At 35.8% G+C, this 15750-nt stretch overlaps 2 protein-coding genes across 17 annotated transcripts in view; one reads left to right on the top strand and one right to left on the bottom strand.

The window, feature by feature from the left end:
• The window catches only part of LOC127861646 (RING finger and CHY zinc finger domain-containing protein 1-like), a 473873-nt gene extending 465392 nt beyond the window's left edge, over positions 1-8481 (top strand). For 5 of the 8 annotated variants that reach the window (XM_052400332.1, XM_052400331.1, XM_052400328.1 and 2 more), the window contains one exon: positions 174-8481. In XM_052400332.1, coding sequence (XP_052256292.1) covers positions 174-383 — 210 coding nt within the window. In that variant the 3' untranslated portion in view covers positions 384-8481. The remainder of the gene's footprint in view (positions 1-173) is intronic. The other 3 variants (XR_008040306.1, XR_008040304.1, XR_008040305.1) reach the window with 3 other exon arrangements.
• A 2431-nt stretch (positions 8482-10912) lies between these two features.
• LOC127861631 (uncharacterized) overlaps positions 10913-15750 on the bottom strand; it is a 61238-nt gene continuing 56400 nt past the window's right edge. For all 9 annotated transcript variants that reach the window (XM_052400289.1, XM_052400293.1, XM_052400295.1 and 6 more), the window contains one exon: positions 10913-13568. In XM_052400289.1, coding sequence (XP_052256249.1) covers positions 13446-13568 — 123 coding nt within the window. In that variant the 3' untranslated portion in view covers positions 10913-13445. The remainder of the gene's footprint in view (positions 13569-15750) is intronic.

Genomic DNA, 15750 nt, shown 5'->3' with positions numbered 1-15750 from the left:
TAAAGTTAAATGTGGCATTTTTATTGCTAAAATGTTACTATTTTGTGCTGCTGTTGTTGAAAGTCAATATAATTCTAGCCAAAATAAAACCTTGGCAAAAAATAGAATTGCAATCAATGTTATCTTCTGAAAAATTTCAAGCTTTGTTAAAAGAAGTAATATTGTATTTTCAGGAGAATAAGGTTCTGTTTCACGTGATAGGATTGAAATGCCCGAAATGTGGCTCCTACAACACATGTCGCTCAGGTGAACGATACGAGACTACCAATGTCACACCACAGATACAGCGTCAGATGTCTGATGTAGTTCAGGAACAGTGGTCAGAAGAAGCACATGGTCAAGGGTCAGATGGGGCCCAGGGTACTAGGTCAGATGTGGTCTAGGATCAGGGAGGGCAGGAATTGGAGTTGCTGAGGTCGTTGGTTGATTCCTCAACAGGGGCTGTCTCAACATCGTCATGTTTTAGTTTTAATAACAGTCAGGCAGGGGTCATCTCAAGGTCATCAGTGATAGAGATTGGGAAAGATGAAGTGTTGGGTAAAAGAAGATATACCAGGTCAACTGAAGAAGGTGGGGAAGTTTCATGGAATGGTGAGGGAGATTTATGAACCCAGTCTAATCAATGTGTTTGACATTGTAGTGTTCAAACCTTTAGATGGCCTTATATTTTATGGCCCGTAAAAGGTGACGATCCGTAATTATTACTGATAATGCCCCCCTTCGAAGAAGAGGGGGTATATTGCTTTGCACATGTCAGTCTGTCGGTCTGTCGGTCCGTCCACCAGGTGGTTTCCGGATGATAACTCAAGAACGCTTGGGGCTAGGATCATGAAACTTCATAGGTACATTGATCATGACTTGCAGATGACCCCTATTGATTTTGAGGTCACTAGGTCAAAGGTCAAGGTCACGGTGACCCGAAATAGTAAAATGGTTTCTGGATGATAACTCAAGAACGCATATGCCTAGGACCATGAAACTTCATGGGTAGATTGATCATGACTTGCAGATGACCCCTATCGATTTTGAGGTCACTAGGTCAAAGGTCAAGGTCACGGTGACCCGAAATAGTAAAATGGTTTCCGGATGAGAACTTAAGAACGCATACGCCTAGGATCATGAAACTTCATGGGTAGATTGATCATGACTGGCAGATGACCCCTATCGATTTTGAGGTCACTAGGTCAAAGGTCAAGGTCACGGTGACCCGAAATAGTAAAATGGTTTTCGGATGATATATCAAGAACGCATACGCCTAGGATCATGAAACTTCATAGGTAGATTGATCATGACTCGCAGATGACCCCCATTGATTTTGAGGTCACAAGGTCAAAGGTCAAGGTCATGGTGACCCGAAATAGTAAAATGATTTTCGGATGATAACTCAAGAACGCTTTTGCCTAGGATCATGACACTTCATAGGTACATTGATCGTGACTCGCAGATGACCCCTATTGATTTTCAGGTCACTAGGTCAAAGGTCAAGGTCACAGTGACAAAAATCGTATTCACACAATGGCTGCCACTACAACGGACAGCCCATATGGGGGGCATGCATGTTTTACTAACAGCCCTTGTTTTAAAATATTTTTTGCATATTTTATTTATAAAGGTTATCAAAAAATAATTAATAAATGCTTTTGGACATTACCATAAAAAAATGAGCAATACAACTTGTTTCGTGCTCAAAATACAGTGTCCTCCAAGTCAATTGTGTTTACAAACAATCAGTATATTTATATCGCTGTTTACTCATTCATGCCGATCGATTCTGAGCCAGTTTTCCGATAACAAATTTTGTTTGGTCGGCACAAGACATTGTGTATCATGTGACCAGGTCAAGGGTGAAGAGGCCAGACATTCAAAACAAAAAAAATGGCGTAAAAAATGAAAAGTATATTAAAACAAGTATGCATGATGCAATTCCATGTTAAACAAAATATTGTACAACACAAAAATATCTCACCAATCTCATGTTCTCTTGATTTGTTTACGAGGATATTGTGTTGTTTGTACTACGTCATCAATAAATGCGTACTTTACGAAAGAAGCTGAGTAACATCAGAGATAGCGAAAATGTACGGAAATTGCAAAGTTGTAAACATTTCTGCAAATTATGAAACGGTTATATCTTCCATAATTCTTGACAACGTTGCACCTAAGCTGTATTATCATTCTTTATGCAAGAGTAACTGAAATCCGATAAAAATTAGACCAGTTTATATGCATAATAATTGGATTTGTCACCTTTAATGGGCCTTTAATAATTGTTAGTTCAGTAAATAAACTAGATACAGTTTTTGTAGTTGTTGAAGTCTGAGGGGCAGCACTTTAGATGTCTGAAATGTTTAATATGCACATAATAGCTCATCTGAGCACAACATGATCCTTGTTAGTCTTCATGATCACCTTTTGTCTGTCATGCGTCGTAATCATTTACCTTATAATCATTCTAGAGGCCACATTAATTGCAAAATCTAAAATTTGGTCAGAACATTTGTTCCAAAGATATTACAGCCGAGTTCAAACTACATGTACAAGACAGGCTAGTGAACATTCTAGAGGCCACATCTTTGTCCCATCATAAAATGTATATTTGTTGTGAACATATAATGGCTGATTTCTATAATGGTTCTCTATAACATGACACAAATTGATCAAAACAGTACAGTTCCTTCCACATTCAGTCGTGCTACCTATTGCATTTGGCTCTCTTGCTAAGAATTACATAATGTATTTCTGTTATCAAAGGAAACCTACTGGTATGTTTTACCTGTAATAACAGGAGGTTTCTTTTTTAGAACCAAGCTGATACCTTCATCATCAAATCATTTTTATGAAATATTTAATATTTACAACTGCTATGCAATATTGTGTTAACAAAGTGAATTTTAATATTTTTGTAGTTTTTTATGTGTGTGTAATTTGTTTCATTTCAACGTCTAAAGAACTATAGAAAATACTAAATGACTATACTTATGAGTAGTCTTCACAATCAGATAAGTGAAGAGAGTCTGTGACAGTGTATTTTGATTCATTTAAGATGTGACCCAGCTGTATTTATTGCATTACCGTTTAACTAGAATGTACATTTTTTACACGAGGTTTGTTCTATTTCATCTGGTATTTTGTATTTCAATGTACAATATTCATCTTGAAGCATTCATGTTTTTTTATCTGACTTGTGCACATGGTTAGCCATTGTGGTCAGTCTATCAGGTGTCATCTGTCTTCAATCTTGAGACTTAACCCATTTATGCCTAGTTGACTCTCCCATCCTTCTAAATTGGATCAATTTATTTCCAAAATTAGGGATGTCTAGTATATTTATTTCTATATTTAGAATCTTTCTTACAGAAATTCCTTTAAGCAAAACACGCATGATGCGGCGTCTCATCAGGGTCTACGCTGTTTGCCAAGGCCTTTTTTCTAGACGCTAGGCATAAATGGGTTAATCCCTATCTGTGAACTCAGGTGAGACTTAAGAGCCATCATGACCATCTAACATGTGTATAGTCGATCTTTGAAACATCAAGACCCTCCAGATTTGGTTTGTTAAATTGCATGGTTTTCCCAATTGTGAAAGTGTCATATAGTAACCCTGGGGTCAAAATTGGCCCTTCATACGGTTTTTATTGTTTTCCTTTTGTGTATTTACTGAATGCTCGAAAAACCTCTGAAACCGCAAGGCCCATAGATTTTGTATAATAAACTATTTGGCACATACCGGTAATCTCATAGGGTTGTCTGTTACATAGTTTGTTGATTTAATATTTTCTTGGGCTAAATTGGCCCCACCATAAGGGTCACTTGTTTTCCTTTCATGTATAAAGTGCAAACTTTAAATATTTTTTCTGAAAAGGCAAGGACTAGAGATTTGGTATTTGACATGTAACAGCTTATGGTGATCGTCTTCAAAGGTTTTTTAACTCTGGAAAAGAGTACAAACTCACCCAATAATAGCTAATGAAATCGGTTGTTACACTCGTAATTTATTAGCTCGGCTGTTTTCGGAGAAAAGCTGAGGTATTGTCATAGCCAGCTCGGCATCCGGCGTCAGCCGTGCTAAAACCTTGACATTTTCCTGTAACATCAAAGTGCTTCCACCTACAACGTTGAAACTTCATATGTACATGTAGATGCACCTTGATGAGTTCTACATGCCACACCCATTTTTGGGTCACTAGGTCAAAGGTCAAGGTCACTGTGACCTCTAAAAAAAAAAAAAAAATTTGACAAGCTTTCGCAGCCGAGCGTGGCACCTGTTATGCGGTGCTCTTGTTGCAATTTACTTAATTGAATTTAATTATATAAATTGTTATTAATTTATCTCTTTTAAAGGGATCTTTTCACGCTTTGGTAAATTGACAAAATTGAAAAAAGTTGTTTCAGATTCGCAAATTTTCGTTTTAGTTATGATATTTGTGAGGAAACAGTAATACTGAACATTTACCATGGTCTAATATAGCCATTATATGCATCTTTTGACGATTTTAAAACCTAAAAATTATAAAGCGTTGCAACGCGAAACGATTGAATAATTTGGAGAGTTCTGTTTTTGTCGTTAAATTTTGTGAAACTACGAAGATTGCTTATATAACGTATAAAATACGGCTAGTATGTGTACTCGGCGGAATAGCTCAGTAGGCTAAAGCGTTTTTACTTCAGGACTCCAGGGGTCACTGGTTCGAAACCTGCTCCGGGCAATGTTCTTTTCCTTTTTTAAATTTTATTCTTGATTTTTTTACTGGAGCTTTTACGATCCAATGTTTACATTTATCAATATAAAGCATTTAATGAATAAGTTTAAAAAATGCCAAAATCTGTGAAAAGGCCCCTTTAATCTGACAGTCCAGTTTAAAATATATACCTGTTGGTGTATCAGGGACGATATAAATTCTTGTAGTACCCGATATCTCCTGTGATATTGGTTGGTCTGTGACTGTTTGTTTAAGATTGTTTATAAAAGGTTATACAGATAATGCACACATAAGCATATGTATCGTTGTAGATATAGCCTGTAAAATCCTTTTTGCATATAGCCTGTAAAATCCTTTTTGCAGAAGGGAACGTGTAATGGTTCTGATAAAGTCTTAAAAGCAATACACATTTGTGTTCAATGGGTGATCACAATTTTTTTTAATTGATATTAAACTACTGTGTGGCTCTCGCTCAAACTTTCACTGAAGAATAACCTATCGGTGAATGTCTTGATGATCATAAATAATGGAATTATGGGTACAACAATTTTAGGCAGAATTATGAAATATTAAGTCTTAAATGTCGAGTTTTTCTAAAATGTTATTTATATCATTAAGCAGCATGTCTGTGCTTGATAAAAATAGTGAATCTGTTAAATCTCCTCCATTTTAAGGTAGCATAAACCTGTCAGCAAAATAATCACTAGAATAATTAACTCTCATGTTTGGACTGCTTGGCATTTGTTCGCTTAAATAGGAATATTTTACCTACCTATGCAATTGTTCTAGATCTTAATGTTCGAAAATTTTGACATTTGTTAATCATATTTAAATGAGAAAATGCAATTATGTATTATATATGGTTCGGTTAACTATTTTTCCCCAAGTTGTATCTCAGTATTTGTTTACCTGTTTAGTAAAGTCTTTTTAATTATATCATAGAGTATTTATATATGACATGGTATTGTATATACAAACATATACACTTAAAATGGATTGGCAGCAAAGAAACAGCTGAAGTTTTAACCAGGGTTGTGTTTTATCCTTTATTATATTTCATATTTTATGTATATTAATGCTCATTCTATCATAATTGGCATTGATATTTTAAGTAGGTGTTTAAATAAAATGTTATGGGTTTGTAAGTTGTGATAATCATCCACAAAGTGGGAGGCGTAACGCATAGCACTTGTCTGTCAGTACGTCTCAGAGCCTGTGTTTTCAACTCCTCTTTAAATTCTGGAGTGAATGAATTTCGATCAAACTTTCACAGTTAAATGATCTTAAGATGTAGATAATGTACAGATTTTTGCTGAAAGGGTTTAAGACAGAGTAATGATCCTATGTCTGTTTGTCACATCCTGAAGCATTTGTCAACTCCACGTTTAATACTTGGTAAATCTCACTAAAACTTTCACAGTTAAATGATCTAAGATGTCAATTATCGTAAATAATAGAATTTTGGCTGTGCCGTTTAACGGTTGTTTTGCCCTTGGTCTGTTTTTCAACTTAAGAATATATAGTCCCAAGATTTTGTGTTTTCAACTCCACTTAAACGCCTGCATGAATTTTGCTCAAACTGAATGATTTAATGTGCAGATAGTATTTAAGAAAGAAATTTTGGCTGTGATTTTGTGTAGAACTATGGCCCTTTGTCGGTTTTTATGCCCCCGGATCAATAGATCTGGGGTATATTCTTTTTGTCCTGTCTGTTTGTCTGTCATTCTGTCCAAAACTTTGTCCAAAACTTTAACCTTGGTTAAAGTTTGATTATGTTGCAATATTGAACATACCAGCTTGATATTTACCATGCATGTGTATCCCATGGAGCTGCTCATTTTGAGTGGTGAAAAGTCAATGTTAAGGTTATCCTTCAAAGTTAAAGGCCAAATATCATTGTTTTTTTCTTTCCTAAAACTTTAACCTTCGTTAATCTTTCCTAAAACTTTAACCTTCGTTAAAGTTTTATCATTTCTTTTTTAATATTGAACACAGCAACTTCATATTTGGCATGCATGTGTATCTCATCGAGCTGCACATTTTGAGTGGTGAAAGGTCAAGGTCATCCTTCAAGGTCAAAGGTCAAAACTTAAAAAAATCATTTCTCCAATCAATTTCTTACTTACTTCTCGTGGAGCTGCACATTTTGAGTGGTGAAAGGTCAAGGTCACCCTTCAAGGTCAAAGGTCAAAATATAAAAAACATTAATGTTCATAACTTTTTTAATATTGAACACAGCAACTTCTTATTTGGCATGCATGTGAATCTCGTGGGGCTGGACATTTTGAGTGGTGAAATGTCAAGGTCATCCTTTAAGGTCAAAGGTCAACAAAAAAAAGCTGCGCATTATGGGGCATTGTGTTTCTGACAAACACATCTCTTGTTCCACTATGTAATATATTGTCCCAACATGTTTGTGTTTACAACTGCTTGTTAACTACATTGTTGATCTTGCTCAAACTTTCAGAGTTGAATGACCTTAATGCGTAGATGTATGTAAAAAAAAAATGTAGGCAAAAATATGGTCCCTGTTCAGTTTAGGAATACATAGTCCAAAAATTAAAGTGTTTTTATGCCCCCGGATGGAATGATCGGGGGCATATTGTTTTTGGCCTGTCGTTCTGTCTCAAAACTCCAACCTTGTTTAAAGTTTTGTGATAACTTTTGCAATATTGAAGATAACAACTTGATATTTGACATGCATGTGTATCTCACGAAGCTGCACATTTTGAGTGGTGAAAGGTCAAGGTCAATGTCATCCTTCAAGGTCAAAAGTAAAAGAATAAAATCCAAGGGAAGTAATAAGCTTTTAAAGGGAGAAAATTTCTAAACCTGCCCAATGATATATTGAAATATTATTTCAAAGCGGCGCAATAGAGGGCATTGTGAGAGTGTTATGTGTGTGTGTTCCGGGTCTTAAGTACCGGGTGGTGTTGGGATGTGGGTCGCGCTGAGTGTCTTGTACATTAGTAATGTGCGGGACACTCGGCGGGATCCGCACCTCATCACAACCTTAAGGTAGATAGCACAATAAGGTCTCATTGGCCAACGTGCACGGAACTCTCTTAAAAATTAAAAGTATTTGGCGAATACCCGGGAAGCCGGGGTAAATTTGACCTACTTTGGCTCTAAAATTAATCTTTTTCCCCTGAAAGGTCACAGGGGCAGGTCGGGCTACAGTAACCTCGTGAAGAGGCCAGTAGGACCTGTAAATAAACTCTGAAACACACACACGGGCATTGTGTTTCTGACAAACACATCTCTTGTTAATATATCTAACTGCTAGGCAGGTTTTACTTTGATTTTCACATCTGAATGACCGTAATGTGTTTTAAAAGGAATTTTGACTGCAACAAGTTTTGGTCAGGGGCCTTTACAAGGTTTTCACTATTATTCACTAAAGTTCCCTGTTTTGGGTTAGGAGCGACATACTGCCTTCTTGTTCCCTTTAGAATTATAGTGGATTTGTGTCCAATCATGTGTGGTGGGGGCATCTGTGACACATTTCTAGTTAATATTTGATATTAAAATGTTTAAGCATATTTTGTTGGACGTATTGGCATATTATTTTTAACGTTTGTTTTACTTCATTTGTTTTAATGTTTATAATGAATTAAATTCAAATGAATTTTAACTCGCTTGTCCATGGAATCCAAGTGCTTAAAACGGAAGCTATTTCTCTGATTGACTTGAAATTTTGCATTTGTTCTACACATTGGTTAATGATAATGTAGATGACATATTTGAAAGATGTTTAGTTTCATTAAAGGTTAAATTAAAATAGGTGTGTTTTCTCCGTTGTTTCATAATTTGTAATTTGTAATTAATTAAAGGAACAAAAAGTGCCTTGAAAGTTTGCCTTTGTATAAGGGGGCCATGTTGGAATTACTGCGATATTACCACGAGGTATTGAAGCGACATTGCTGATACAAAGAACGTTAAGCTGTATATAAATTATAATATCCAGAAAAATTGCGATTTTATTTTTATGCCCCCCTTCAAAGAACATCGTTGGTCGGTCAGTCGGTCCTTCTGTCCATCCGTCCAACAGATGGTTTCCGGATGATAACTCAAGAACACTAAGGCCTAGGATTATAAAACTTCATAGGTTGATTGATCATGACTGGCAGATGACCCCTATTGATTTTCAGGTCAAAGGTCACAGTGACTCAAAATTGTAAATTGGTTTCCGGATGATAACTCAAGAACGCTTACGCCTAGGATCATGAAACTTCATAGGTACATTGATCATGATTCGCAGATGACCCCTATTGATTTTCAGGTCACTTGGTCAAAGGTCAAGGTCATGGTGACTCAAACAGAAAAATGGTTTCCGGATGATAACTCAAGAACGCTTACGCCTAGGATCATGAAACTTCATAGGTACATTGATCATGACTGGCAAATGACCCCTATTGATTTTCAGGTCAAAGGTCAAGGTCACGGTGACTCGAAACAGTAAAATGGTTTCGGCATGAAATCTGTAAAACGCTTACGCCTAGAATCATGAAACTTCATAGGTACATTGATCATGACTGGCAGATAACCCCTATTGTTTTTCAGGTCACTAGGTCAAAGGTCAAGGTCACAGTGACAAAAACTTATTCACACAATGGCTGCCACTACAACTGACAGCCCATATGGGGGGCATGCATGTTTTACAAACAGCCGTTGTTAATAGATTTGCCATGAATTCAAATAAACAATTTTAGGAATGCAATGGTCTGCAGAAGGGAAGAACTAAACACACAATCTAGGTTTTCATTTATTTCAAATGACACATACATTCGAAAATGTGTAACAAGCAAATGTGGGCCCAAATGTGTAACAAGCATTGTTACGTGTAAACACTGGGATCAGATAATAGACTTTTGCTTATTTTAAAATAAGTTTAGTATTTAATTATTTCTAAGTAATCCCATTAAAAATAGATGCATAGTCGAGTAGGACTGTCAATAAATCTGGACGGATTTTGGGGCATATACTATGCATATATACAGATGATTCTACCTTTACTCGCAACTTGTTTCAATAGAATAAGAAGGAGAAACATTGTGGGTTTATACCGGTCTTCTGATTCAAACCATTGGCGGAGCCGTATGTTTTGAAAGTAGTTTTCCTTGCATAAAAAGGACGTGTTCAATGATTATATAAATTGTAACTTCTTTCGTTCAATAAGAGGCATATGCGAGCTTTTTTTGGTTATCACTTTACAAACACAAACAGATATGAACTTAAATCTTATTGATGGATCTTTGCGTATACACTTGACGTGTAAAACTAAAAATTGTTATATTTGCTTCATACTGAAAAGTATCAGTTTTTTTTCTATAATTGTAATCTCATATTAATTAATACTTTTTGACGATGCTGCGTAGCAGCTCGTCTAAGTTATCATACCATGAAAAAATTCTTCACAATTGCGACCTATGTAAAAGACCGATTGAGATAGCTCGACTTTTCTAATCGGCATACCTCTCTGATTATAACTGATAAAGGTAAATATTAATAGAACAGCATATTCTGGGGAAACAGATTCAATAACTGTATGAAAACGTAAATTTTAAATTAGTAATTTTACATCCATTTTATCTTTATGGACCAATGAAACAACTATATATTTTCTCTATTGTGTTTGATATTTGTTCTCGATTTTTTTTTATAAATTGCGAATGGAAACATGTAAAATTAACTTTTTACTCGATCACAAATCAAAAGAACACGAACAATTTTGAAGCTGAAAATTGTAAACGCTGCACTGCCATGATATATATAGATAAAACAACATGGCTTTGAGTCGTTGTCCGTCCCGCTAGCGCAGTGGTCGGCACGTACGCTTCTACGACACCGGTTCGATTCCCGCTCCCGGCCCAATGTTTTTGTGTGTGTTTGTTTTGTGGTCACCATACCGGACAGGAGGGTTTTCTCCGGATAATCCTATCCCCCGCAGCACAAGACCATATCAAAAATTAAAAAGTATTTCAGTAAAAAAAAAAAATAGCTGGAAATTACAGCTATCATTCCTAATTCGTCCCAACTGTCGTCAGTCTAAGCTTATCAGGAAGGAGTGCTGGACACACTCTGGGTCCCAACATTATGCAGCCTCAGGCGCGGAGGTAACTCATAACCTTGAAAATACACAAATACACACACTGTGTGCAGCCTAGGCGCGTATAGACTTAAAAAAGAAACAAACTCACGTGCGGGCACAATCATTTTAAATTTACATTTAATACGATATTCTAACAGAAATTACACAACCACCTAAGTGTACATACCATGTTTGATAATTCGTTCGTTTGTTAGATTTCAGCATATACATGTATAATGTCATATCGCTTTGGTTAGTTAACTTATCCATATGTTCCTGTACGAACTCGGATATGCAAGTGCTCTTACGATTTAGCTCTCCTGGTCCGGCTATGTGCTCATACCTTCTTTCGAGAATTATCATGAAAGTATTGTCATACTTAACGAACAAACATGCCTATGCGTTTTGAACTTCAATTAACAAACAATATTCAACAGTAAAAAAGCATATGTCCATGGGCATGAGAAATCAGGTTCGTACATATAACATTATCAAATTAAGAACGTAAACAATGAAATAAAGGTAAGGTATGATGTACATGTGTTATAAACGATCATGTCATGTTTTGTATATATCTACTGAAACGTAATTTTAATAACCCACAAACATTTTATTGCTATAGAAAGTGTTTACGAAAAGTGGTACAGAAAAATACACGCCGATTATGTTTTTAAAGATATTTCTTGTTAGATTTGATCGAGAATGTAACCCGCCTCCCAGTTTCGCTGAATGAGTCAAGTTCCCCCCGGGTACTACTTGCCCGTACCCCCAAATTTTTATTTCGTACCCAAAATGTTTCGTTCCCAATTTTTTTTCGTACCCAATTTTTATTCGTACCCAAAACGTTCGTACCCAAATTTATTTTCGTACCCAAAATGTTCGTACCCACATACACAAATCGGGTGATATAGATGATCTTAAATTGATGCTTTTATATCCATCCTCTTTAAAAGCATCGTCACACCAGTACTGTCAGTACTTTGATTTCGAACTAGTTTCGGCTTGCAATGTCAGCTTTGATAGCCGTGTCTGAATTAAATAGGCATGTGTCCAATCAAACTATTAGACATAAATGGGAAGTACTTAGTGTTTACATTGGGAAATATGAAGCCATCTGCTGTGTATATCCAACATAGGACTTTGTTACCTAACATCACTTAATATCATTCCTCTTCAAAAACTTTAAAAGCGTAATAAATAGCATTGAAAATACCTGAACTGAACAAAAGAGAACAGAATTTAACACACAACTCGGTTTATAACCCTCAAGTAACACTGGACGAGTGTTTTGTGCATAAAAGACAAATATGTTTTGTGCAGCAATACAAAAATGAAGTAACAGTAATGTAAATAAATATGTGAATCATTATATCACAGACAAAAATACCAACATGAAAAAGTATCTAGTTGGAACAATTGATAAACGTCTACAAAGTCATACCATTAATAATTATGTGATTGTTGTAAAATCCCTTTTTTGAATCGCAAACAATGACAGACACAGTCTTAAACGCCGTGCAGAAATCAAATGAAATAAACATGGCATGTATGAATGTGGAATAAAAATACATATTTATTATTGAACAAAATGACCTTACTAAACAAATATTGCAGAATGTTCGAAATACTGAAAATAATAGGTACATATAATCGCTCACAAACACCCACATGCATGAGTGTGCAGTTTATGAAGAAACCATATTAGTATATTGTGCTTTATGATTGATTTGCAAATCATAGGTGCAACCTAACGAAACACTGATTTAGGTGCATTTTCAATATGAGCTAGATCACATGTTTTGATATTTCACAATATACATATCAGCAAATATCTTAATTGCAGATACAATTATTATAAACAGTCATCATCAACAAAATGGGATACAAAATCAAGCAAGTAATTCAAATTTCCGCGAAAATTATGTATGGAACAAATAGGTGGAAATTTTACATGTAAATGTAAACTAACTGTAAATGTACACTTATAAAATAAAAATTGATGTAATATGACGTTGTATACAACTGCAAATTACGTACATGCGTGCTTTTTAAAGCCGAAATCCTGTAACATGTCATTCACTAGTATACAACCATGTATGTTGTATACTTACATTCATTTGAATAATATAATATACAACATATTAATATAAACATAATGCGTTTCTCTAAGTATTCAGAGCGGCGCACACGTTACAGAATTATATCACAAAACTATAGCAAGAACATATAAGTGCACAATTATTGTTTTGAAAGTAAAGCCTAAGTCCAATGCCATAGTAATAAACATGCGATATCAGCGTTAATGACAATTTTATTTCAAAGCAGCAGAAAATCATTTTCCTCCACAAACGAATATTAGTGTTCACTTCACTGACACATTGGGTTATCAACACGAAGAAGTTTCGCCAACCAAACGAAAACGACAAATTCAGCACTATCATTGACCATTAAACCTAAGTAACAAACCTTAATATATATTGGTACAGTGAGCTAAGGGAGACTAATTTAAACATATCTATCTCTGGCAAAACGGGGCTAAATGTACGTGCGTGAAGTGTCGTCCCAGATTAGCCTGTGCAGACTTCACAGGCTAATCTGGGTTGATGCTTTACGCACATGCAATAAACCACGTTTTCCCACGGCGACGCTTATATCTATCGCTTCCCGTTGCGGCTGCTATTCTTGGTCTTGGGTCTCTCCTGTTTTTGGGGAGGTTTGCTGATGATGCCCATGCCTGAGCCGCCCGTGGACTCGATCTCCTCTATCATACCCAGCGACTGCCAAGAGAGAAATAACGCAATAACTATTATCAGTAGAAATTGTATTAGTAGTAAACGAAGAAGTAGTAGAGAGCGTTGTTGTTGTAGCAAATGTACTAGTAGTAGTATTGGAAGAAGAAGAAAAAAAAGATTAAAAGGTAGAAGTAGTATCACTGATAGATGCTAGTGCATATAACTATCATGCTAAGTTGCATTTTTAATCACAAGCATTTTATTTTGGTCCAAAAATGAGCTTAAATAAGCATAATCAAAGAACTGTTTGAAAAAAAAGAAAAAGTTAATCATTTAATACCACTAGTTATTATATGTTATTAACAGTTTGAAAAGCATTATTTGTCAATAACCGACACTTACATTTATTATATATAGAGATGAAATTCCTTAATTCTACCAAATTTACATTATGTCTTACATCTTATGTATGTTTTTTGGGCTATGTACTTATATGTATTTGCCAATAAAATTGAATTGACTTGACCAAGATGTCAAGATTGTGTATAAATACTGATCATTGTTGATCAAGCACGATAATTCACTTACATTACTACACAAAATGCACCATTTTAGGTGGGCTAAAAGCAATAAGTGTGCCAATGTACGCAATTGCGTGAAATAAAATTTCTAAAGCTGCGTACTACGTTCAGGGTAATTGAATTTATGAAGCTAATAACTCTTCTGCTGTCATGATGGGTATGGAAATCCTTTCTAATCAAGGTTTTCTTATATTGAATTAAACATTATAACACATAATATTTGCTACGAGCACCGAATCAAAATTGAGCCTTTGTTAATGGGAATGGGAAAACAATAAGCAACGCTCACTTTAAGAAATGCATATAAATGGTGCAATAATAAGGGGCGGTAACTTTGTGACATAATAACAATGTGCACAAATGCCACTTTTTGAACAACATGCGACACGATAATTAAGTACCTCAGCGAGTCAAGTGGTATGTACGTCACTATTTATGCCTCCCAGTTGCTTTTGCCGATTTTAATTCAACCTCTTTAAATTTCTCATTAATTTTAGCCGATTTTTCATCTACAGTACGGTCAAAACTATGTGACCGATTTGCAGACCGCAAAATTTTGACAGCTTTTGGTCGCTTTTTATGTTTTCCTTTCTTCTTAACAACATGTTTGCCGTTCTTCTTAACAACCACCCTTGCGCTCTCTGCTTCCTGGGGCACAGGGACGATTCTTTTACCGGTGGTGATTTCAACAAGAAATCTAAGCTGGTCCACATCGTCGTCATTATCATCACTATCGTCATCCTCATCGCTTGCATATTCGCTACCAAGTCCGCTTGTTTCACTAAGAATGTCACTGCTTTGTTCAGTGGACGGACATGTCCTCTCCCCGTGTCGCTTCACACAACTGCTGCATAGGACAGGATCAGCACTGTCGCCTGATAAATCGGCGATTTCCCTCACATATTCTAGCAGCTTGTAAATAGCAAGATTCAACGTATTCTTTGCAAAATATTAATATTTCGAATAGAATGTGGGCCTTTGTGAACCCTTATGAGAAGCTAACGCGTAACAGAACAACGTTTATTCAGTCCAATGTTACGGTAAAAGGAAATGAAAGAAGAGATTATACATATACAGTATGACATGATTGAAGAAAATAGCTGCTGGATGCGGTCAATAAATACCATGCATTAGTTTGTCATCCGAAACACAAAATAAAAGCTTTTGGTGTGTGGTCTCAATAGAAATATTTGCAAACATTAAAAAACTCATTAGTTTAAACCCATTTATTTTAGCTCGACTGCATCGAAAGACTGAGACCTATATAAACGCTCTCGAGTCCGTTTCCTGGGCCTAGAACCAGTACTTGGTGTCTTTGGGGGAGATCTAAAGAACGCTCCCACGGTCGGGATCGAACCCGTAACATCCCGGTCGCTAGGCGGACACCATATTCATTACACCACGGCAACCTATTGATGACGGCATTTAAAAACTGATAGGCAGTCAAGAATAAACATTCGATTATATATAGAATCCACAATAATTATTCCAAAATAGATAGAAATCCGAAATGAGAATTGGAGTATAATTTATTAATTAACATTTTTAATAACCACCTACGTCAGCGCTTAAAAGAGTAGATGGTATTATACGAGTCATTCAAATATTAGCAATCAAGTCAATTGTATATCAGCGGAATGCTAATT

Source organism: Dreissena polymorpha, chromosome 16 (assembly GCF_020536995.1).
Source record: "Dreissena polymorpha isolate Duluth1 chromosome 16, UMN_Dpol_1.0, whole genome shotgun sequence".
In the NCBI taxonomy this organism is placed as follows: Eukaryota; Metazoa; Mollusca; class Bivalvia; order Myida; family Dreissenidae; genus Dreissena; species Dreissena polymorpha.
Note: the sequence above shows the minus strand (reverse complement) of the source record. Positions and strands in the feature narration are given on the sequence as shown.